The 23,064-nt window shown below is 41.4% G+C and overlaps 1 protein-coding gene and 1 long non-coding RNA gene across 6 annotated transcripts in view; one reads left to right on the top strand and one right to left on the bottom strand.

Moving 5' to 3' along the window:
* Positions 1-8,372: 8,372 nt before the first annotated feature.
* The window catches only part of gria1b (glutamate receptor, ionotropic, AMPA 1b), a 105,539-nt gene continuing 90,847 nt past the window's right edge, over positions 8,373-23,064 (bottom strand). For 2 of the 5 annotated variants that reach the window (XM_049592664.1, XM_049592666.1), the window contains exons 16-18: positions 21,488-21,602; positions 14,279-14,413; positions 8,373-9,238 (exon numbers count right to left, since the gene is read on the bottom strand). In XM_049592664.1, the coding sequence (XP_049448621.1) occupies positions 9,017-9,238; positions 14,279-14,413; positions 21,488-21,602 (472 nt within the window). In that variant the 3' untranslated portion in view covers positions 8,373-9,016. Of the gene's footprint in view, positions 9,239-14,278; positions 14,414-20,909; positions 21,603-23,064 lie in introns of those variants that run through there. The other 3 variants (XM_049592663.1, XR_007450647.1, XM_049592668.1) reach the window with 3 other exon arrangements.
* Positions 8,436-10,683, top strand: LOC125898801 (uncharacterized). The gene is made up of 3 exons (XR_007450656.1): positions 8,436-8,497; positions 9,671-9,758; positions 10,210-10,683. It is a non-coding gene; the product is annotated as an uncharacterized LOC125898801 (long non-coding RNA).

Raw genomic sequence — 23,064 nt, 5'->3', positions numbered from 1 at the left:
CCAACTATAGGATGGTTAATGTTGAGGGAAGATTTACTGAGAACCAACACTAAGGCATGCTAGCTAATTACACGTAGTTAAGGCCTGGGCGCGTTACGTTTGGCGCTGGACAAACATGAAGCGCCCCAGTATAGTTCAACATTAAATGTAATTCTGTCATTCTGAAGATTCGTTAGCTTGTTGGCTAACTGCAAACTGACCCTTTCATAATAAAACGGCCGGTATACACATGCACAGATATGTTTAAAGAACCATTAGCGTGTTGGCTAACTGCAAACTGACATTTTTGAAATACAGGGCCTCATCTACACGTGTATGAATATTTTTTGGAAACTTAAACACTTGAACATAAATGGATATCATTTTACCAGCCATTTACATCTGTGTCTGTACCTATAGTATTTATTACTTATCAGTACGCATATACATTGACCACATTGCTGTCTATATTATAGCTGTTTTATTTTGCAAAGTTGTATATATATATTTATACTTTTATTTAGGCTTTTAATCTCATTTTTCATTTTATAGATGTTTAATGAGCGTGGTTTGAGGGAGCCGGAGAGCTAAGGATTTGATTTCCCACGACTCCACTAATAACAGTTGTAATAATAGTTGTGCATATGACAAACTGTTTTTGTGGGGATGTTTTTTTAGATTTACGTCTTCAGTAGGAACCAGTGAGTTTGAGGCTGAAGGCCAAAGACAGGAAGTTAAAGTACAGAGAGAGACAAACGACCATCTTGTTGGTTTTGGTCTTTTCACCAGGAAATATAGAATAACCTGACCTCATGTTGTGCAGCAGTGTTTTAACTTCATGGAGAACGATCTATGGGACGCATTTACAAAGAAAATAAATCAATTTAACAACAATGATAATAAAACAAATCTATTAAATCATTTTATCTTCTCGCTCTGATCTCCATCTTCGTCGGCCCACTTCTCCCGCAGAGTTAACAGCTCGGGGCTTCTGACAGAGAGATCTGAAGGAATCTGATTAATGTAAGGTGGATTTTCAATTAAAAGTAACACATCACAGCCCGCCGTCCTCCGCCACCAGCAGCTCTATCCGTGCCATTTAAGGAGGCTTATAGACACATTACACCGTCTCAACCCGTGATCTCTGTCAGCTCCTCGTAGCTTCTCGTCACAGTCTGCCTGCTGGGGAAATAACGGCTATGCTCAAATCAAAACAACCGCCGCCTCCTGTGGTTTTTAAATGGGTGGATATGCAGCTATAAATGGAACCAATCCGGCCTCCTCCTACCTCTCTATCTCCCCCGTCGTGTGAAATCCTAGAAGACAGAGTCAAGTCGTTGTGCTGATGTGACAGGAGCTTTATTTTCACTCTGCTTGTTCTGAATCAGACGGCGAGGCCTGGAAGGGAGGGACGGAAACATGTTTCAAGAGTTTAATAAACATGATATCCATTTACGTTCAAGTGTTCAAAACATAGTCTTCAAATTGTGTGTAGTAATGTGTAGGCAGGGCCTAATATTTCTCTCTTTCTGCTCTCATTTTAGTGTAGAGCGTCAGACTGAATTTACCAACGCACCATGTCAGGTCACTCACTCTCCGGGACCGCCAGTGTTACTTGAATAAGTAAACACTGACCAACGGGACCAGACTGGCCGACCCGTATGCTCTCACTCAGTGGATGGATGATGTCACAGGAAGCCAATCTTACAAAGGAGGACCACACTTGTTTGTTTTGCTATGGAAGCTAACGTTAGCTAATGTGCTAAAAAGTTAGCGTTGCAGAGAAATCCAATCTTCCTCTTAATCCCTCCCCAGTTTCTGATGAGGTGGACATGATAACCCTTAATACACATAACCTTATTCATCCCTACAACAGGAAATACTTTTTCCCTAACCTGATATGAAGTGTGCGCTGCACATGTGAGCATTTTTGATGATGGCCTCCGTCCAGTCCTTTGGTCTTATCACATTTAACCATAGTTGTCTTTGTTTTTGTTGACGGGCAGTGGCGGCTGGTTTTGAGCCATGACTCCTTCTATTCTGGCTCCCAGTAACACAACAAGACAAACACAAGACCTAAAGGGTCTGTATCCACTTCCTCTGTGGTAACTTATCCACAGGGTTGGGTGCGTTGGTGCGTTGGTAAATTCAGTCTGACGCTCTACACTAAAATGAGAGCCCTGTTGGTGGAAGAAACGCAGCGTTATATTTCTACATGAATGAACCAACAGTGGGTGGCACGGTGGTGTGGTGGTTAGCACTGTCACCTCACAGCAAGAGGGCTGCTGGTTCGATCCCGGGTGTGGGAGCCCTTCTGTGTGGAGTTTACATGTTCTCCCCGTGACAGCGTGGGTTCTCTCTGGGTACTCCAGCTTCCTTATAAGACTGTAATCTTCTCATCCAATTCTCCACCAGAAAGCAGGAAACTTTTAGGACTCAGAGGGGTTTGTTAAATGTTTGACAGATTGATGCATCAGAATAATGAACATTTTCTTTAATTAATTTGATGTGAAGCCTTTTTATAAACATAATCTCATTCATTGGCGATAATGTTTTCACCCCAACATACACCAGGTCGAACAGATTCCTGCTGGCTGTGAAGCTCTTTAGTTTCCTGAGAAGACGTCTGTCTGTCTTTGAATTTGAGGAAACGAGTGTCACATGTCTGTCTCTCAGGTGTATTGATGGTGTTGATGTGTCCTGATTTCTGCAGGGTGATTTTCTTCAGTAATGTTTGCTGAAGCTCCTGCAGCCTCTCATCACATTATCATTTCAATACCAGAGTGAGATTTCTCTGATCTGCTTCAGTTTTCCTCACCAGGCCCAGATTTCCCCGTCAGTCAGCTCTAAAGTGGATTTTTGGAGTGCTGCTCATCAGAAATGCCTCCTGCTGTCATCAAACACTGTTTTTTATATTTACAGTCTCTGTCAGAGCCTCAAGTCTTTACCCAGAAACTTTTACAGAAGCTGAATCACCACCTTACATCTCTGTGACGGCGTTTATACACCAGGAAGTGTCATTTCTGCCGATTGGTCATGGTCAGATAAATATAGATAATTAAACTGCAGAGAGAGTCGGTATCTGACGGCGCTGTACTGGCCTTTCAGAGCAGATTTTACCATCAACACAAATAAGGAGTTGTGATGCATCTCGTGTCGAGCTGAAAATGGGAGATAAAATCTGATTTAACCTCCCATCTGGTCTCGCCATCAAACTATCAACAAATTATTTTACACAGATGAGAAGAATTTACAGCAGATATTTAAGACACCACAGCTGTGAGAGAAAACCAGAACTGGCTGGATTGTTTTTGGATAACTATTTCAGAGTAATATAAATGTGCTTTTTCTGCAGATCCAGTTCAGCATTTAGTACAAGTTATATTATTGAATAGATTTAGCCTCAGTCTGTTAGCATGATACCATGACCTGTGTGTCTCATTGTGTCATGTGGATTACTGTTAATTTATCATGCTGATCTGTTCTGTACGACATCTATTGCACGTCTGTCCGTCCTGGAAGAGGGATCCCTCCTCAGTTGCTCTTCCTGAGGTTTCTACCGTTTGCACAGTAGCGCAACCTGTGGCCTGTTAGCTTTAGCCTTAGTCAGTTAGCATGATATGGTGACATGGGACCTATTAGCCATAGCTATTGTCTTTTAGCATTGTAACATAAGCTGGGACCTACATTTGGCCTCAGCCTGTTACTGTATCATGACCTGGGACCTGTTAGCTTTAGCCACAGTCTTTTAGCATGAGATCTGAATCTTGGCCCTATCCAGCTTCAGCTTTCGTCTGTTTGCATAATATTATGACATTGAACCTGCTAGCTTCGTCTCAGTCTGTTAGCACTTAACATTATGACCTGGGGCCCGTTAGCTTTAGCTTCAGCTGGTTTTACAATATGACCTGCTTTACTCTGTCTGTTAGCATCAAATCATGAACTATGACCTGTTAGCTTAATTTTGAATCAGTTAGCACAATATCATCTCTTAGAGCCTGTTAGCTTTAGCTTTAGCCTGTAAGCATGATATTATGATCTCAGATTCGTTCAGCTTGACCTTTCATTCTTGATTTCGGCTGACAAAACAATCTCCTTTAAACATTAACTGACTTGCTTGTGCTGGAGTTTTCAACCTGACCACATGGTCTTCATCGGCAGATCAAGCTTACTAAGTCGTGACTGAACTATTTGTGTTTAAACTGTTAAGTATTTTGGCACATTTGGGACCTCTCATCTATGTTAGCTTTGAAACTGATGATGAAGATCAGGCGATTCAGTGAAAATGAAAGCTCCAGAACAGGCGAGTAAGTTGACGTTGAGCAGAACAGCTCATTCTTGACCCTGTTTAATACTCAGCTTTTTGTCATTACAGAATAACGGGAGGGAAAACTTCATCGGCTGACGAAGGTGTTGTGAACTGGCTGAAAGCTCCGGTACAAGTAAGTGGATCATGTGTGAATGTTTGGTTTGGCTTTATGAGACCACGAGTCGGTGAAAAAACCAAAAAGTCGAGATGATGTTCAGAGTTTTTATTAAATAGAGTAACTGATCAGAACGTAATCAACAAAATCAAAATAATTAAATATAAATAAATCAAAAAATAACATCGTTGAGAGAAACAGAGTGAAGCTCGGCACATGAATCATTCATATCATACAAATGTGAACACGTTATTCCTGATATTTGTTCAGTTTCAGAGTATAAAAAGTTCAGAGCAGGTTTCCGTTAGCAGTAAAGGTCATGTTTGTGTTCAGTGAACGCCACTCAGCCTCCAGGTGAAAGGAAAAGTCACACAAACAGTGGTGATTCTTATTCTTTCTGTAAAATAAATAAGCAACGTAATCAACGGCATGACGTCCGAGAGCAGAAACTAAATGTCACAACAGAACAGAAAGACACTTTCTACATGAACTTTAACTTTGACCGAGTTAACATCTGCTCGCTAACAAAACAATTTGAGGCCAAAAGAAATATAATTCAAGTTCACTGCATCGTGTGATCATGTGGACGTTTAGCTTTTGTTTCCTGCTCCAGAGAGCTCCTGCAACTGCAGAAAAAAACACCTTCAACACTTTGACAGAAAGAAAACAACTAAACAGGAAGTCATTCGAAACATATCGACCCAGAACTTGTTAGCTAGCGCTAGCTAATCTTTGTGTTTTGCCTCCAGCTAAAACCATCAGACCCTTTACCAACAGTAAAGAGTCTGTATCTGCAGCGTGTTCCTTTGTGATGTCAAATGGTGGCCAGCGTTTTTCAATATTAATGTTTTATGTATTTGCAGCATTTTTTTTCCTGAACGAACGTACGTGTTAAAGATCTTTTCTCCAGCTGAAGAAAATTGTTGATTTATCAATTAAATTATATTAAATTAAATTAAAAACAGTTATGGATTTATTTTCTTTTGAGTAATTTTTCAAGAATAATCACTGAATATTTTTTGGGTTTGGACTGATGGTTGGAGGCGTCACATTTGTTTTTCAAATGTCAATCAATCAACAATATAATTGGCAGAATAACAATGAAAATAATATTTAGCTACAGCTAATCTTTTACCGATGTGCTTGTTTTCTTATTAAACTGCAGTTTGTTGAGTTTTCTCAGTCTCTGTATTTATATTATATTTACTCATTGTTGGGATGTGTGTACACTACGACTTTTCCTTGTTTTTGATCAGACTTAAAACTTTATCATAAAAGACATTCGGATATAATTTAAATCATAGGCTTGAGGTGTGCCACAGTTTACACTTAAACTCGCTTGCTGTTTAGTGTAACAAAATAAAGTAAGAGGCCATTTAGTTTATTTCCAGAATTACACATATTTGAAGCCAGAACTCTCGACAACTCTGTTTGAGTTTGTCCAAAATGTTTTGAATTAACTTAAAACTATATTTTTGGGAACTGAGCCAAGAGTGTGACAAAAAGACTGAGGCCACTCTCGTGTCTGTTCAGTAAATCTGAAGCTACAGCCAGCAGCCTATTAGCTTAGCTTAGCATTAAGACTTGAAACATCTGGAAACAGTCCGACTCTGTTCAGAGGTAACAAACACACCAGCATGTTGTATCCAGTTTGTTTTATTTGCACAAGTAATTGACTTGAACCAACATGTTTTATCTGATTCTAGACTTTATGGTAAGCTAAGCTAAGCTAGGCTAAGCTAAGCTAGCTGTAGCATCATGTTTACTGTACAGATGTACAGTGAAAATTTACATACAATCCCTCTCATGATTTAAACAATGTAATTATAAAATAACTAATAATTAATAAAAATTAATTGTAATAAAAAAAAGCATCTTGTATTTGGGCCAGTTTGGTGAATTATGAATATTTATTCAGCAGCTAACAGTCATTTTCATTGTCTGCACGTTATTTCCTCGATTAATCTTTTTGTCAGTAAAATGTCAGAGCATAGTGAAACATGTAATTTCCCAGAGCCTGAGGTGACGTCTTTGAATCGTTTGTTTTAACTGACAAACAGTCCAAAAATCCAAAGTTATTCAGTTTATTATCATGAATGACAAAGAAAAACATCAAACTTAAGAAACATGAAATCAGCAAATGATTAAAAAAATCACTTCCACCATTTTTCCAATGTCAAAATAGTTCTTCTGTGTTGGTTAATCAACTAATCGCTGCAATTTTAATAAATACTGTGGCAGAGAGACGAGTTAGAGATCTTCAGGGGTGCAAATAATGTTTGAGTCTCAGGTCTGTGTACTCACATGGATGTGAACAGACCTGAACATGCTCTGTATGTGTTCAGCAGTAGTTACTTAGTACCGTAAAACTCCAATTAAAAGCCCAGTCCCTTTAACCAGCCCGCTGTGGCTACACATTGTGACAAATACAGGCCTGTCTCAATTAGAGGCCTGGTCTGGTTGTCAAGCAGTTCATTTTTTTAAAAATAAAAGTTCTTCAGATGTATATAACCAGGTTGTCGGCCACCTAAAATTATGTGTCACTTCCTGGATTCTCCTTCAGTCTGTAAGGGTCCTCAGATCAAAAGAATCAAAAGGGTTTTTCCTAAAAATTAATCCAAGGTGTGAGGATTGTCTCAACAGGATAAAGTGGGGTCAGTCCGAGTTAGATCAAATCATTGATTCATAAATGACACATTATCTAAAGCCTAATTCATAAACAACTAATATTTATACAGTTTGATCATATTTAATGATCTTTGCTAATAAACAGTTTTGTGTGAGAGGAATTAAAGGCCTGTCTCAAATATCGGCCTGTTGAGTTCAGTGATTTAAGCCAATAATAGCCCGGGCTACTAACTGAAGTTCAATGGTAATTTATTACAGTAATGTGCTGACGAGTCGTGATGAGCAGACCTACACACATCTGCGCAGACTGTCTGCAGATTTGAAAAACAAACAAAACAAAATAAAAAAAAAAAAACATGAAATGAATATTGTTTATTGTTCATTTACAAGAAAAAACAAGCAAATATTCCAAAAAATTCTGCCGATTTTCATTTCGGATCAGTAATGATGTCACAGTTCCTGATGTCATTAACGCCACATTGTAACAATGTTGTAATGCGAACACAGCGTTGGGAAGGTTACTTCTCAAAATATTATGTTACAGATTAGTGTAACTATTTTAATTACTTCATCAAAGTAATGTAACTTATTTGATTACTTTTCCAACAAACATTAAATTAGGCTATAAAACAGGCGTCCGGAAACAGGCGACGCCAAAAAGATACAAAGCTACAGAATTAATGTTTTATGAAGTTTTTACCAAAGAGAATCAACTCAGGTACTTAAATGTAATTACATATGAATTAAGTTACTTATTGGTTAGCTTTAGCCTCAGTCTGTTAGCGTGATATCATGACCTGGGACTTGTTAGCTTCAGGCTTTAGCCACGTATTTTTTTCTTAGTGACTGTGACAGATTAAATTTTTTATGTAATTTAATTACTCCCCAACACTGTGCGTCCAGAGGACATACTGCTGTATAGTTTATGTAATATGTATTTTATTTTATAGATTTTTTTTCTCTGATTACATTTTTTTTGGGACATTTTTATGACATGGCCGCTCGTTAAGGGACAGATGGTCATGCTGCTGCAGGTGTCGGTGTTCTCTGAGTCTCTACAGGTCAACGGTTGTCAGCTCAGGCTCTGGTTCCACATGTTCATTTCAGATCGGCTCAAACATTTGGGACCTCTGAAGACCTCTAACGTCACATCAACGTACGTCCACCACAAAACATACGAACAAAAAGCGTTCTATGCAGAAAACTGGGCGTGTGACACGCCTGTCATCATGCTCATCATTATTCAGGAGGCAGCTCACTGATCAGATGCTCCCCTGAATGTCATCAGCAGTTTCATCACCAACACGTGTTTGTGTGTGTTTTAATCTCATGCTCAAACTCTTCTCGCTTCTCAGATATGACAGTGGCGTTTAGTGTGAACGTGACGAAGCTGCTGAACTGGAGGAAGAGGAGTGATGAGGAACAGAAGAAGAAGAAGAAGAAGAGCAGGTGCATTAATTCAGAAGGTAAAATAAAAAACGAATCCCTCCTCTGGTTCTATTATTGCAGAAGAGGAGGCGTTCAGTTTAAGACAGCGCTCGTAGAAAAAGTTTGTTTTGAAGAGTTCGTTAAACCCAGTCGCTCGTCTCTGCAGGAGCTTGTGTTGTGTTCAGGTGCTCTCTGTTCATCAGAGTTCTTCCAGTCCAGTCATAGTGGACAAGAACACTCCTCCCTCTGCCTGCCTGACCTCCTCTCCTTCACATACTCTCCTGTCCTATGTCTCCTTCTTTCATTTCCTCCTTCCTCCACCACTCTCCCTCCTTTCTTCTTTAGTTTCCTGTCGCACCTTTTCTCCTTTTGTCGTTTCTCCGTCCTCCAATCTCTTCACCTTTCCCCCCTCCTCTTTCCTACCTCCTCCATTTTTTCTTTCCTCTACTTCACCTCCTTGTCTCCTCCTTTCCTTCCTCTCCAACAGTTAGACAGACAGACAGACAAACAGACAGACAGACAGGAGCATCCCGTCCAATCAGGAGTCTCAGTGTTGATCACATGCCTGAGGAGGACAGTCCCAGGCCGGCAGCTTTGCTCATGCAGGGTAAACCTTGAGCTCCGGCTTTTGGGAAGTCATGCGCCACCACGCGTCCGTTCTCTCCTCCGAGCCCTGACGCTCCTCCTCCATAACCACCCCCTGCCGCACCTCCTCCACCTCCTCCTCCGCCCGCCATCCCGCCAAGGCTGGTGCTTGTCATGGCGGCATCAATGAGCTCCTGCAGGACAGAGAGGAGAGAGAAGAGTCTGTTTAAAAATCTGTTTAGATCTTCAGATTGTTTTTTATCTTTAACAGGTGAATCTTTATAACCCGTCGCAGTAAAACTCAAACCTCTCATCTTCCCTCTCTCCAAATTTTAGCTCCATTGCACTTAATCAGTCCTGAGAAATCCAGCATCAGTTTGATCTTTTAAAGTCAGAATCAAAAATGTACAACACCAAACGTTAAACGTTAGTTTCCAAGGGAATGTCCAGAATTTGGACAAATAAAATGTTCTGACCCGTCTTCTATTCTGGGGACGATCATGCTTTAAGGTTTGGAACTACAGTTACCACAATGCTTTGGGAGATGGAAAAAGAGGTATAGTGCTGCCCAGGTTTTAGCCTGCACTTGGCAACATTGGTGCAAAATGACTGTTTCCTGTCTGCAGTGAAGGCCTGGATGCACAGCTGACTCTCTGGATCACTGTGACACTGAAGAAAACATGAAGAGTCTCTGTGAAGTTCTGCAGTTACAAGGTGCATCATCTTTTTTCATATGATTCTTAAGCATATTTATGGACTTTTATACGCAACGCACATCAGATATAATGATACCCACAGGAAGCTTCAGGCACACCGAGGCTGCTCTCAGACCTATTTGATGCAAACTGTGGTTTTAGTGATCACCTCCATGAGTTGTGTTACAAAAAGAAGCAGCCAAACTACAATAATTAATTTCCTGTTGTTATAAGGCCTGCAGGATCCGTCCCCGAACTGTGTCTCTCAGATCACCAACCTTTCTGTTTTAGTTTTGAGCGTAAATATTAATCATTTGAATGTTTTTGAACAAATATGCACTGCTGTTTGGAAAGCTCAAGTATACATATACATGTGTGTGTGTGTGTATTCAGTCGTCACCAGTAGTAATAACAGTAAAAGTTGTGTTTGAGCAGCAGAGTAAACTTCCTCTCTGTGTGTCTCCTCTCAGGGAAACTAATGATGTGGATCCAGACTTAATATCCTGTACAGGGCCTCTGAGGCTCCCACACTCCGTCGCAGTTTGCCGCCTGGAATCCACAGTCGTCAGGCAGATTGGTAGAAATAAATCCCACGTTTATTCATTTACTGGAGCGACTCTAACACTCCCAAACACCTTGGAGCCAGCACTCTCACATCTGAGGAACAAAGTCAAACACTCATCTCCCTCCTGCTTTCACCTCCACGGCAGGAAGTTAAGAGCTTACCTCCATCAGCCTGCAAAGACTGTGAACACCAGGAGGAGGTGTCTCTGCCTTTCACTGGTCTCTGCTCATCACTCTCACTGTGATCAGTTTCATTGAAAAAACACGTCTACATGTGCAGTGACAACACAACCCTACAGCACCTGTCTCAGCACGGTCACACTTTAAGTGTTTTTATACTCTGACTCTAAGGCAACGAGCAAACTGTCAAATATCTTAAATCGGACACTGAACAGTGACATATTTAAAAATATTTTTCTGATGAAAATGTAATAAAGTTTTTCAGACTTTCTATGATTTATATTTATATTTTTCATACCTTTAGTGACTTTCTGACGACATGCTATACTGTGACGTTTTTGACCTTTTTTTGACGACATGCTATACTGTGACGTTTTTGACCTTTTTCTGACGACATGCTATACTATGACGTTTTTGACCTTTCTCTGACGACATGCTATGACGTTTTTGACCTTTTTCTGACGACATGCTATACTATAACATTTTTGACCACTTTGTGACGACATGCTATACTGTGACGTTTTTGTCTATTTTCTGACGACATGCTATACTATGACGTTTTTGTCTATTTTCTGACGACATGCTATACTATGACGTTTTTGACCACTTTGTGAGGACATGCTATACTATGACGTTTTTGACCACTTTGTGAGGACATGCTATACTATGACGTTTTTGACCATTTTCTGACGACATGCTATACTATGACGTTTTTGACCACTTTGTGACGACATGCTATACTATGACGTTTTTGACCACTTTGTGACGACATGCTATACTATGACGTTTTTGACCTTTTTCTGATGACATGCTATACTATGACGTTTTTGACCTTTTTTTGACGACATGCTATACTATGACGTTTTTAACCATTTTCTGATATTTATTTACAATCCATCTATGCATATGCATTACAACACAATACTGTTAAATTCTGTATTTTCATGCAACTACAGAGTGATATCACTTAATCTATATTAGATTATTAGATTGATGTCATATTTTATATTTTTAGGTATGGGTTAAAATATCATGAAACTTATGACCTTTCCTCTGTTGCTACCCTCACATTTCCTTGTTGGGGCTCCTAGCGTTAACTCAGCAGGGTTTACACTTTACATGTTACAGCATAAACAAACAGCACGTTTGCTTCACGCTGTAATAACTGAGATGTCATATGTATATAATCTAATGTAATGTCAATGCCATAAACTGAGTAATTTCAGCAGCAGATGGCAGAACGGTTTCACAGTTAAAACGTCGACAGTAAAGCAAAGATCCACCTCTCTTCATAATGCAATATTTATGTCTGAGTATCAATAATGTATCAGAAGAGAATGTAGCACGGTATATTGACTATCAGTCCCATGAGAACACGTCTACCTCTACAGCAGGTAACCGCAGTGTTACCCTCTCTCTGCACACCCCTCCATCTGCTCACACTGATGAAATCCTCCACACATGTTGGGTCATTGGCGCCTTCAGCGAGAGGAGTTTAAAGTCTTTGTGCTCAGACTCACATGTGAAGAGAATAACAAGAGTCCAGCAGAGATGAGAGTAACAGACTGCTGCTGCTGCTGCTGCTGCTGCTGAGGAAAAATGGCTCTAATGACTTGTTTGTTCCTTCTGAGCAGCCCATCAAAGTCTCAGCACAAACCACCACCAGTCTGTAATGAGGCGGCTGCAGTTTCATCACATACAGACGCTGGCGATGAAGAGGAGCTCGAGAGCAGCAGAGAGCCACATAAGAAGAGTTCAGCTGCTGCACTTTAAAATGGCAGTAACGTCGGGTCTCCTGCCCTGCGGCTGCTCCACAGAGAGCCTCTATAACCATACAGACAAAGGTCTGATAATCACAAATAAAACTTTGCCCACAGATGATGTGAAGCGATGCATGGCTCTCTGGAGCACCACAAATATTCACAATATCACATTTTTTCTGGTGGTGCGGTGGTGTGCAGAGGGACGGGCTGTTCAATGTAACTGTCCGTCACTTTTCTGTGGGCAGACAAACCATCACAACCAGCAGCACTCGTGTTGGCCTTGATAGAGAGCCGCATGAAACCACAGTGTCTGCACAGCTGGTGCAACAAAAGCAGCAGCTTCAGAGCGCCGTCTGTCACACAGGTTGGGTTCAGACACAGTGCTGAGTGCAGGTCACCTGCTTTTTAACCTCAACACACACTGGCTGCAGATCCACTTGTAAAACAGAAGAAAATACACTTGAATCACAAAAATGCTCCGGCGTTGCTGGGAGGTGACAATGCTAACCACTGCGCCACCGTGCTGCCCCTTGTTCTGGATTCAAATTTTGCATATTTTGGATGCAATGATCTAACAGCAAAAATGACAGATCTGTGCATCTGTGGATAATATTCAACATTTTCAGACATCACTCAATCAAAGGTTACAGGCAGAATGGCGATCAGGCATAAGAGTAAAGTTTGGAAGTACTACGACTAAATAAACGAAATGACTGTGCAGGCTGTGTAACGTTAAACCTACGAATCATAGCTAATCTCTAAAGTCTGTGCAGAGCAGAAAGAAATGATAACCCTAATTATGAGCATTTTTGTTTAGGTGTTCATTTCGAACCTACGTCAGATTTTTTATTTGTGTACACTCGCTAATTAATGCGAGTACTGGAATATGGAAAATGAAACTTAAATGCAGTGTGCTGGATCAAAATGACTTCAATGAAGCTGAACAAAACAAAGTAATTAACGTTACAAAACGTCCTGTGCAGCATCATCAAGTGTCGTGTATCCATTTGTGGGCTCATGGAAAGTGAAATCATTGCTAAACAAAGCACGCCCGCAACAAATTACTTCATGGATGGATAAAAAATGCTTTGTTTGGATTCCCATGAGCCACTGAATGGACACAGGACACTTGGATAACGCTGTGCAGGAATTTTTACACAGTTTTTCAGACATTTAAAAACATTTTTTTGCCGTCTTTCATTCAGCTTTCTGTTGAAGTGTGTTTGCTCCAGTGATGGGCATTTAATGTCATTTTATATTTGAGTACTCGCAAGAATAAAAAATCTAACTTAAGAACAGTAATGAACATTGAAACAAACATTTGGCTGGAGGTCAGAGTTAGCTGTCCTTTCGACTTCAGAGATCATCTAATAGACGTTAGATCAGATAAAGGAATGTGAGGAGAAAGACGAGCAGAACACGACTGGCAGCAAAACAGCTGCACATTAAATAATAATTTGAATGCTGCAACGTTTCGGTAACTTGACCTCCATCAGACAAACCTGAGCATAAAATCATGACTTTTGCCGGACGACAGTGTGCAGGAGTTTTTCAACTGATGTTGCATTGAGTCATTTCAGACTGTAAATGTTGAACGTTATCTGCAGCTGTGCAGAGCCACCATTTTTTCTTTATGCTGCACAGAAATTTTCATATAGTTTTTCAGTTGTTTCATAACGTATTTTTTAATCCTTCGTTCAGCCTGTGTCAAAGTTTGTTTGCACTGACATGATTTTGTCAGTTGCTCCGCTCCCTTTAACGCCGTTCAATACAGACCTCCTCTGGGACCACAGAGAGACTTTGGAGTTGAATTTATATTTACTGTTGAATGCGAGATTGTAATGTAAAAGAATATTTCTACTTTTATGGACGTAAACAATCAGAGTACTTTACTTTTGGCCACAATACTTGTAGCGTGAGCAGCTGATAATCCCAAACCAATCATGCATTCATCATAACCCCGTCAATCAATCTTAAAAAGGTACGAAAATGTGTGTCACTGAACAGGTGACTCCGACTGAACCAGACTCACCTTCATTCTTCTCGACTCGATGCGGGACTTGTAGCAGAACTCGACCAGAGCGACCAGCATGGCGAGCCCCAGCCCTCCGATTAGGATGTAAAACACTCCAGCCACATTACTCAGACTGAGCGCGCTCGTCTTGTCCTGTCAGCGCAGAGAGGCGGGGTCAGGGACAACCAATCATGGTGCAGATAGTCACGACATCACTACAGTTAGAATCATAGAAATCTTCAAAACAAAAAAAAGACAAAATGTGATACAATCTTGTCTAATTCAGAGACACGTTTTTCAGTTTCAAAGGCTGTGACGATGACGAGGCCGTAAAGTTAAATTAATCTTTAAAGGGGAACTTCACTGATTTTACCACGGTGCATTTAGGCAGGAAACATCCAATCACAGAGCCTCAAATCCTGTTAGCTGTGACACAACCTGATTATAGTGCTGAGAAACATGTAAATATCAACAGAGTGAAAAAAACAAAACAAAAAAAAACAACTTTTTTTTTACACTCTTTAACTGTTAGTAATCAGAGTGATGTTTGTTGGTGGGCGGGGCTTAGCTGGAGGCAAAACAGTTCTCCACAGACATTAGCTAGCGCTAGCTAACAAGTTGTGTTGTCTTGTTTTAGACGATGGAGGAAGATGATGTGAGTGGTGCGTTCAGAAACACTCATTGTGAGTGTGGGAGCGCACTCTGACACAAACTGGAGCGTTGATAAATTGGGAGCGCTGTCTGAATGTAGCGTTGGGTTATCCAGAGCAGCGCACTCTCAGAGTGGCAGAGCGCACTCTGGACACTCTGTCTGTGGAGACGGAGCAGCAGAGCGCCGAGCGGAGTGAATGTGTGATTAACTTAACCGTTGGTTCATTCATGTAGAAATATAACGCTGCGTTTCTTCCACCAACAGGGCTCTCATTTTAGTGTAGAGCGTCAGACTGAATTTACCAACGCACCATGTCAGGTCACTCACTCTCCGGGACCGCCAGTGTTACTTGAATAAGTAAACACTGACCAACGGGACCAGACTGGCCGACCCGTATGCTCTCACTCAGTGGATGGATGATGTCACAGGAAGCCAATCTTACTTAATTAATTTGATTCTGAATTTTGGTTTGAATTCAAAAATTCAACAATAGTTTAAGTTCAAGGTTTTTGTTTGTTTGTTTGTTTTGTTTTTTTTGTCTTTACCAGTTTCTTCTCCATAGAAACAGGTCCAGGGACTCATGGGTATTGTAGTATTTAGATTCCTTCACAATGCTTAAGAAAATATCATATCCCAGAAACAAGGTTGGAATAATTAAAATAAAAATAAATAAATAAATAAATAATTCAAATTAATAAAATTAAAAATAAATAAAAAATACATTAAAAAATGAAAACAGGCGGTCAGTAAAATAAAGCTGTGCGACTGTAACACCATCCAGGAGAGTTTCTGTCTTCAGAAACATTTAGGATATCCTTTAAAGAAAAATGAAAACAGGAATATAGAACAGGGGTAAGCAAATGCTATAAATCCAGCTGCATTATGGGAAATGCAGTAACCAGCATATTTGGAGCATGACTTGTACTATATGCTGAAAGCTGCACAAGATTTACAGTTAACTTGATTTGATCATCTGTTTCGAGTTTACCAACTTGATGTAAAATTGGTGGAGTTCCCCTTTAATGTTCATCTCTGCTGAGGGTAAATGACCTCCTCCATCGCCTCCAGTCGCAGCCTTTGCTAATCCATATTAATATATGTGTCACATGCAGTTTCATGCACAGGAATGCAAACAGAGTGAAGGAACACAAAGAAAGAACTCATCTCCACAGACGGATTGTTTTTGTTAATTAACTGGCTTTAAATAAAGTTTCTTCACCCACCAGTTCACAGAGTCACAGTTATATTCAGTGCAAATAAAATAACATCCGTGCTGTTCTTCACTGTCGTTACGTAACTTCTGTCAACTCGTACAAAAGAAATAAAGTTTTACATCTTTCTTTAAGAAAAGGGGGGATCTGATTGGTTGCTGCATTTTTGTTACTCATGACATCACTGACTGTTTTTCTGTCACATGCATCACTCAGTTTTGGTGGGCGTGGCTTAGCTCTCTCTCATCCAATAGCATGCAGTCTATTTAAAATAAATCCATAAACAAAAACAGCACTCGTGGTGGGCGGGGCTTCTCTTCAACAGGAAGTGTGGTGAAGTTTGGGAGAGCCTATCAGTGAGCTGTCCTCTCCAAACTGTCACGGTAACCCTCAGCCAATCACATTCTGCTGATTTCACTAAGAGACACGTTAAAGTCAGACTGAAATCAGGCTGTTTGTTTGTTTGTTTGTTTGTTTGTTTTAATATCGCTGTTGAAGTGAATTGTGAAAGTGAAAGTAAATATGACTTTTAAAGTACAAACTGTCCAGAGTCTCCTCCTTAGCTAACTGTTTTTGTCATTTCATTTTTTTGTAGTTTCCTGTAGTTTATTTTTTCCACCGGTACTTTACTTATTGGTAGATGTATGTAGTTTCCTTTTTAGTAGTTACATTTCCGGTAGTTTCCTGTAGTTCCATTTTTGTGGTTTACTGTATTTGCAGTTCCATTTTCTTGTTGACTGTTTGTATAGTTTATGTTCTTGTAGTTGCCTTTACTTTACTTTTCAGTAGTTTCCTATTGTAGCACTTTCCCTTATTTAGTAGTTTCCTGTAATTTGGTTTTCTTGTAGTTTTGTGTAGTCTCCTTTTTTAGTTGTTTCCTTTTTTGTAGTGTCCTATAGTTTTCTTTAAAGTAGTGTTGTGCAGTTTACTGAGTTGTAAGTTTCCCTTTCTTCTAGTTTCCTTGGAGGTAATTTCCTGAAGTTTCTTTTTGTAGTAGTTTAAATTTTTGGTAGTTTCCTGTTATTTAGTTTTCTGGTAGTTTCGTGTTGTTTCCTTTTCCAGTAGTTTGCTATGGTTGACTGAGTTTTAGGTTTCCTTCTTTTTTGTAGTTTCCCATAGTTTATTTTGTGGTAGTTTTCTAAAGGTTTGTTTCCTTTTTTGTTTTTATTTTCCTGTAGTTTATTTTGTTATAGTTTCCTGTATTTTCTCTCTTTGTAGGTTCCTGAAGTTAAGTTTCTTATAGTTTTCTGTAGTTTCCTGCATTTTAGTTATTTGGAGTTTCCTACACTTCAGTTTTTTGTAGTTCCCTTTCCTGTAGTTCGTTGTTTCTTCTTGCAGTTAATTGATTTAGTATGCTGTAGTTTCCCCTTTGCAGTTTCCTGTTGATATTACTCTTCATCGTTTTACAATATACCATAGTGATATTTTTGTTTCTTCTGTTGTATTTAATCCTATTGTGCACACAAACACACACACACACACACACACACACACACACACACACACACATATATAATTTCCTGACGTCTCTGTGGTTTGTCTCATTGCTGCAGTTTCAGTCTGACTTTAAGTCTTTTCTCTTCACTGACGACAGACTGATAAAGGTTTGTTAGTTGGTGACGGTCTGTTACACAGCAAGTTCACAGGAAACAGGAGGGACGTGACAGATTGGACACAAAAGCATCAGAGTGTGTGTGTGTGTGTGTGTGTGTGCAGGGAGGAAGAGGAGGGTGGTAAAGCTGTGGTCAGTAGCGTCAAATTCATCAAGTGTTGGTCGGCAGCCGTAAACAGAGAGAGGAATATATTTCTGTGGTTTTGAAAATCTGACTTTTTACATTCGACATGTAAACCTAAAAATCTGGAGCTTCTCCTCCAGGCAGATTAATTCCTTCTCTCCCGAAAGACAAAAAAAACCAAGACAATAAAAGACACTGTAGGACGGTCTAACAATATAAAAGTAAATGTGGCAACCTCAGAAAGTCGGGATTTGAATTTAAAAGTGATGTAAAAAGTCAAATTTTTCAGTCCCTCCATCCGTCCATCCGTCCAACTGTCCGTCTGAGTGTCTGTCTGTCCGTCCGTCTGTCTGTCTGCGGCTGCTTCACAGTGAACTGTGCTGACCACAGAATATTCTGGAGAACAGAAGGATGGCTGAGCGGAGAAAAGCCTCTGAACAAATCTGATCTGGAGACATGAAAACCCCTTATCTCCAAAAAACTCTGCTTTGTGAGAGCGGGTTAAAGCCCGGCTCATTTTCTCATCAATTTACATAAATGTATCTGAGCATACACAGAGTCTGGAAGGAGAAGTTTTTAGGGGCACAAAGTTCAGAACATGTACTCAGAGTCACAGAGTTAGCGTTGGACAGCCTCTGAGTCTGAGTACAGACTGAAGTCATGAGGTTTCCACGTGCCATCAGAGGACTTGAGTGTGTTTGATTTATCCTCCAGCTCTTCAGAACGGTCCGCTGAGCAGCAGGGTTACACTCTGAAAACAAAAACCTCTTCAACAAATGAATATAATGTTAATCACAGATGCAGATTTTAGTGCCGGCAGGTGTTGAACTTAAATTTGGTTGAATTCAAACTTTTGGAAATATTTTTATTTGCTTTCTTAAAACATCAGCTCCTCTCATATCTCACCAGGAAATACACTGCTCAGAAATCTGAAGGGAACCCTTATTGGTCACAGTCTGACAGGAAGTCAGTCAAACTTCAGTCCAGTGACTGTGAATCAGTTTCAGCTGCTTTGGGTCAAATCAAAGAGACAAACAGGAAGTGGTTTTACATGTGGTGTCCACAGACAGTTGCTCTCTCCTTATCCTTCCTCACTGATCCTTCTCTAGTTTGGTCTTCTGCTAGTGTCCTTGGCACTACTGGTAGCATGAGGCAGCACCTGCAGCCCAATCAGGTTGATACCAGACACCAGGAGACCGGCCGTTACACCAGGAGAGCTGCACAGGGCCGTAGAAGAGCATCAACCCAGCAGCAGGACCGCTATCTGCTCCTTTGTGTGAGGAGGAACAGGAGGAGCACTGCCAGAGCCCTACAACATGACCTCCAGCAGGCTGCTGGTGTGCATGTTTCTGACCACACTGTCAGAAACAGACTGCATGAGGGTAGCATGAGGGCCCCACGTCCTCTATTGGGGCCTGTGCTCACAGTCCAACCCTGGGTTCCTCCTGGTGCAGAGGGCCCTGGGTTCCTCCAGAGGGCCCTGGGCTCTCCTGGTGCAGAGGGCCCTGGGTTCCTCCTGGTGCAGTGGGCCCTGGGTTCCTCCTGGTGCAGAGGGCCCTGGGTTCCTCCTGGTGCAGAGGGCCCTGGGTTCCTCCTGGTGGAGAGGGCCCTGGGTTCCTCCTGGTGCAGTGGGCCCTGGGTTCCTCCTGGTGCAGAGGGCCCTGGGTTCCTCCTGGTGGAGAGGGCCCTGGGTTCCTCCTGGTGGAGAGGGCCCTGGGTTCCTCCTGGTGCAGTGGGCCCTGGGTTCCTCCTGGTGCAGCGGGCCCTGGGTTCCTCCTGGTGCAGAGGGCCCTGGGTTCCTCCTGGTGCAGTGGGCCCTGGGTTCCTCCTGGTGCAGTGGGCCCTGGGTTCCAGGACACCATCCTCTGACTAATCAGGAGCCCAGCTGTTGTCAGGAGGTCATACAGGCAGACGGGGGCCAAACACACTACTGAGTCGCATGATGAGCTGATGTGATAAAGTCGCACACGTTGGATCAGCCTGTGATTTACGTGTTTCACTCTGATTTTGAATCCTGCCCACAGTGGGTCGATGGTTTTGGTTTCCACTTACTATTGTTACATCACTTTGTTCTCTGTAAAGATTTTACACTGGAATAATTTATCAAGATCTGATATGTGATATAAATATAGATAGATAGATAGATAGATAGATAGATAGATAGATAGATAGATAGATAGATAGTGTTCCCTTCATTTTTTGAGCAGTGTATGTTGCTTTAGGTTTTGTTCTATTGATGCTTCCTGTTTGCACTCCGTCCCTTTACTGCTGTGATGTTGCAAATTTCCCTGCTGTATCTCATCGTACCTTATCTTATAAAAACATATATTTTGATTTATTGATGACTTTAAAAGGTAAACTTTGCAGGATCTTCCCTTTGCTGGCCGTGGTCAGGGTGCTCCTGGGGACAGTACACAGGTGAGGTCAGGACTTTATAAAAAAGGTAGTCATCAGGCACCTGACCGTAAGCAGCACGCATCTAAGAGGTAGCCTTGAATATCACGGACACAGCTCTAGAAAAAAACAAAAAAACAAAACAAACAAAAAACGCAAATATAGGAAGGTGAAACTGGGAGTGGACAGAGCTTGTACGTCAGGGGTGAGGACGAATGAAGAGCGATTCAAAGGTGGCCTGTTTCCTGTTGGACGGGTAGGTGCCAGCGGTTAGCTTAGTTAGCTTGCTAAAGTGTCAGCTTTTTAATTACAACAATGTAACATTCCTACAAAAGTACAGTAGCTTCCAGTGATTGCAGCACATCCTCACTCCAACCTTGTCTCATATTGAAGAAAAAAAAAAAGTCAAAATACACTTCTGTGTTCACAGGAAATTTAACGTTTACATACAGTCGGTACAACACGGGAATCAATGTTTTTTTTTTCCTTCAGCAACAAACACGTGGTTGGGTTTAGAAAAAATAACAGGGTTTGGCTTTACAGACTTACAGGACGCAAACACCGCTCTCTCGGGTCAAAGTCGGTGGTTGTTGGACCCGTCCACCACCCCTCCCACCCGCCCCAGTCGGACTTTAGCCACCCTAATGTTTGTCCTTGCCTCGCTGCGTTTCCCCCTGACGCCGTTAAACAGTAACGGCAATGCTCAAGTCACTGCCCAAGCGCCGGATTTCGACGACTTCAGGCAGTATCAGGAGGAGGGGCCAAGTTGGCATGTTTACAAAGAGTAACCTGTTGCAAGCTGCATCTGACTGCTCGCTGTGGTTAAAGAATATATAACTTGAAATATGGACATTAATAACAATAATAACATTTCATGTTATGTACCAAATTAAAGTTCAACACCTGGTGGCAGAAACAGCTGTCCAAAGAGAGGAACCATCATGATGCTTTGTTTTAGACTGCAGATCTGTTTCAGTGCAGGCTTCGGCCTCTGACAGGGTCACAGCCTTTCAGTGGGCCCACACTCACAGAAAAAGAGTCACATCTTAGTAACTACTGTCTCTACAAGAAAAAAAGCTGACAAACTGAAGTGGACCGAAACTTTTTTTTTTCTTTTCAGAGTGTAGCTGCTGAGGTTCGGGGTATTCGGGGTGTGGGTCTGATGAGGGTATGGTGGGGTGGGGTAAACCAACACATGACCTCGGGACCAGGCCGAGCAACCTCAAGAACTGACCTTTCTGCCGGAGTCCTTGTGTCCACACTCCCCCTTGTCATACCACCACTTGTTTTTCAACTTGTCTAAGATGGCTTGTTCATTGAGCTTCAGTACTGCTAGGTTTACTGGGATTCTTCACAGAACCATGTGAGGAAGGGAGGGGGAGGGGGGTTGGAAATAACATAAATAACATTATGCACCTCCATGTTATCTTATGTTATTGTTCAGCTGCACAGCAACAGGGCTGCGGAGGCTACAGCAGCAGCAGCAGCGGCAGCAGCGGCAGCAATGATTTTAGCAAAACTGGCATTTGCAGTACAGTCGCTGTGGTACGCTACAGAGAACACCTCAACAACAACAGAAAGAAAAACATAAAACAGGCACAATCACACAGAAAAATGCTTTGGTAAATGTTAGCGTCAAAGTGATATGCATTAATACTCCATCTAGCTTGGTTTGGCCTGACTCCCTACGTGCAAGATGTGTATTACTATATCACTTTGGGTAACCGGCAAGAGCTGAAAACACTCCGGGACCTTTGGGATCACAGAACGAAACAGTCTGCGGTCCAAAAACCAGGAAACATGTCATCTGTAATCTTTTGTGGTGGAGAGCGGCTGAAGGCCTGGATGGAGTCGACAGTGTCCATAAGCAAGGAACTGGCTCCAGAGGTAAGATGATCAGAGGGGGTATTTTACTAACAGGCTAACCCTGATTCATTGTCAGTTATCGTGGCTCAGTCAGTTGACAGCAAAATAAATAACTCCATGTAAAGACCTGGATCCTCCGTTGCTGTAAAAATGACCACTTACATGACGCCCATATATCTATGATAATATAAATATGTCTCCACCAGTGCACCCAGGGCTGTTTTTGGTGAAGAGTTGTGGTAGAGTCCTGTTCCACAAATGTTTGTCTTTCCCAAATTGCATCTTTAGCACAGTAGTTTGTTTTAATTAGTGAGACTTTTAAATTATATCAAAAGGGCGTGATCCTTCATTTACAGAAGGCCTGAGGAGCAGTGTAAAAAAAAAAAAAACAGGGGTGTGAGCCACAGTGCTGAAACAGCTGAGCAGAACCGTCCTGTTGGCGAGTATTTGAAGTGCGTGCAGTGGGCTAATCAGAGATTTCTTGTGGTGTTGTAATGGTGGCTTTGGTGTGGAAAAAAACGTGAATCAATATTTCTCTCTTGCTTGCTCGCTAAGTAGACTGTGTATGTTGGAGCATAGCAACTTTAACATTGTGGGCGGGTGGTTCTCCTAACAGCGCCACGGCTCAGGTTCACTTTGTTTTACAGTGGATGTTTGAAGTTCGTTAAGTGAGACTGTAATACTTTTTGTTTACGCCAAGTTTGGCCGAATATTTTAACGCCCTTGTTTGTATAGTGCACAAAGTGCTTCATTCTGCTCGTTTTTCTCATTCTTGAAACGGCCTTTAGGTTTATCTCCTCTGCAGGAGATAACCTCCCACACATAGGAGATAACATCCTGTAATTAGAGGACAACATCCGTAACAAAGGAAATAATATCTCGCACATATAAGATAATGCCCTGCATGTAGAAAATAATATCCCATGCACAGGAGATAACATCCTG

Source organism: Epinephelus fuscoguttatus, linkage group LG12 (genome assembly GCF_011397635.1).
Source record: "Epinephelus fuscoguttatus linkage group LG12, E.fuscoguttatus.final_Chr_v1".
NCBI lineage: Eukaryota > Metazoa > Chordata > Actinopteri > Perciformes > Serranidae > Epinephelus > Epinephelus fuscoguttatus.
The sequence above is the reverse complement of the archived record's forward strand: the minus strand, read 5'-3'. Positions and strand labels throughout refer to the sequence as shown.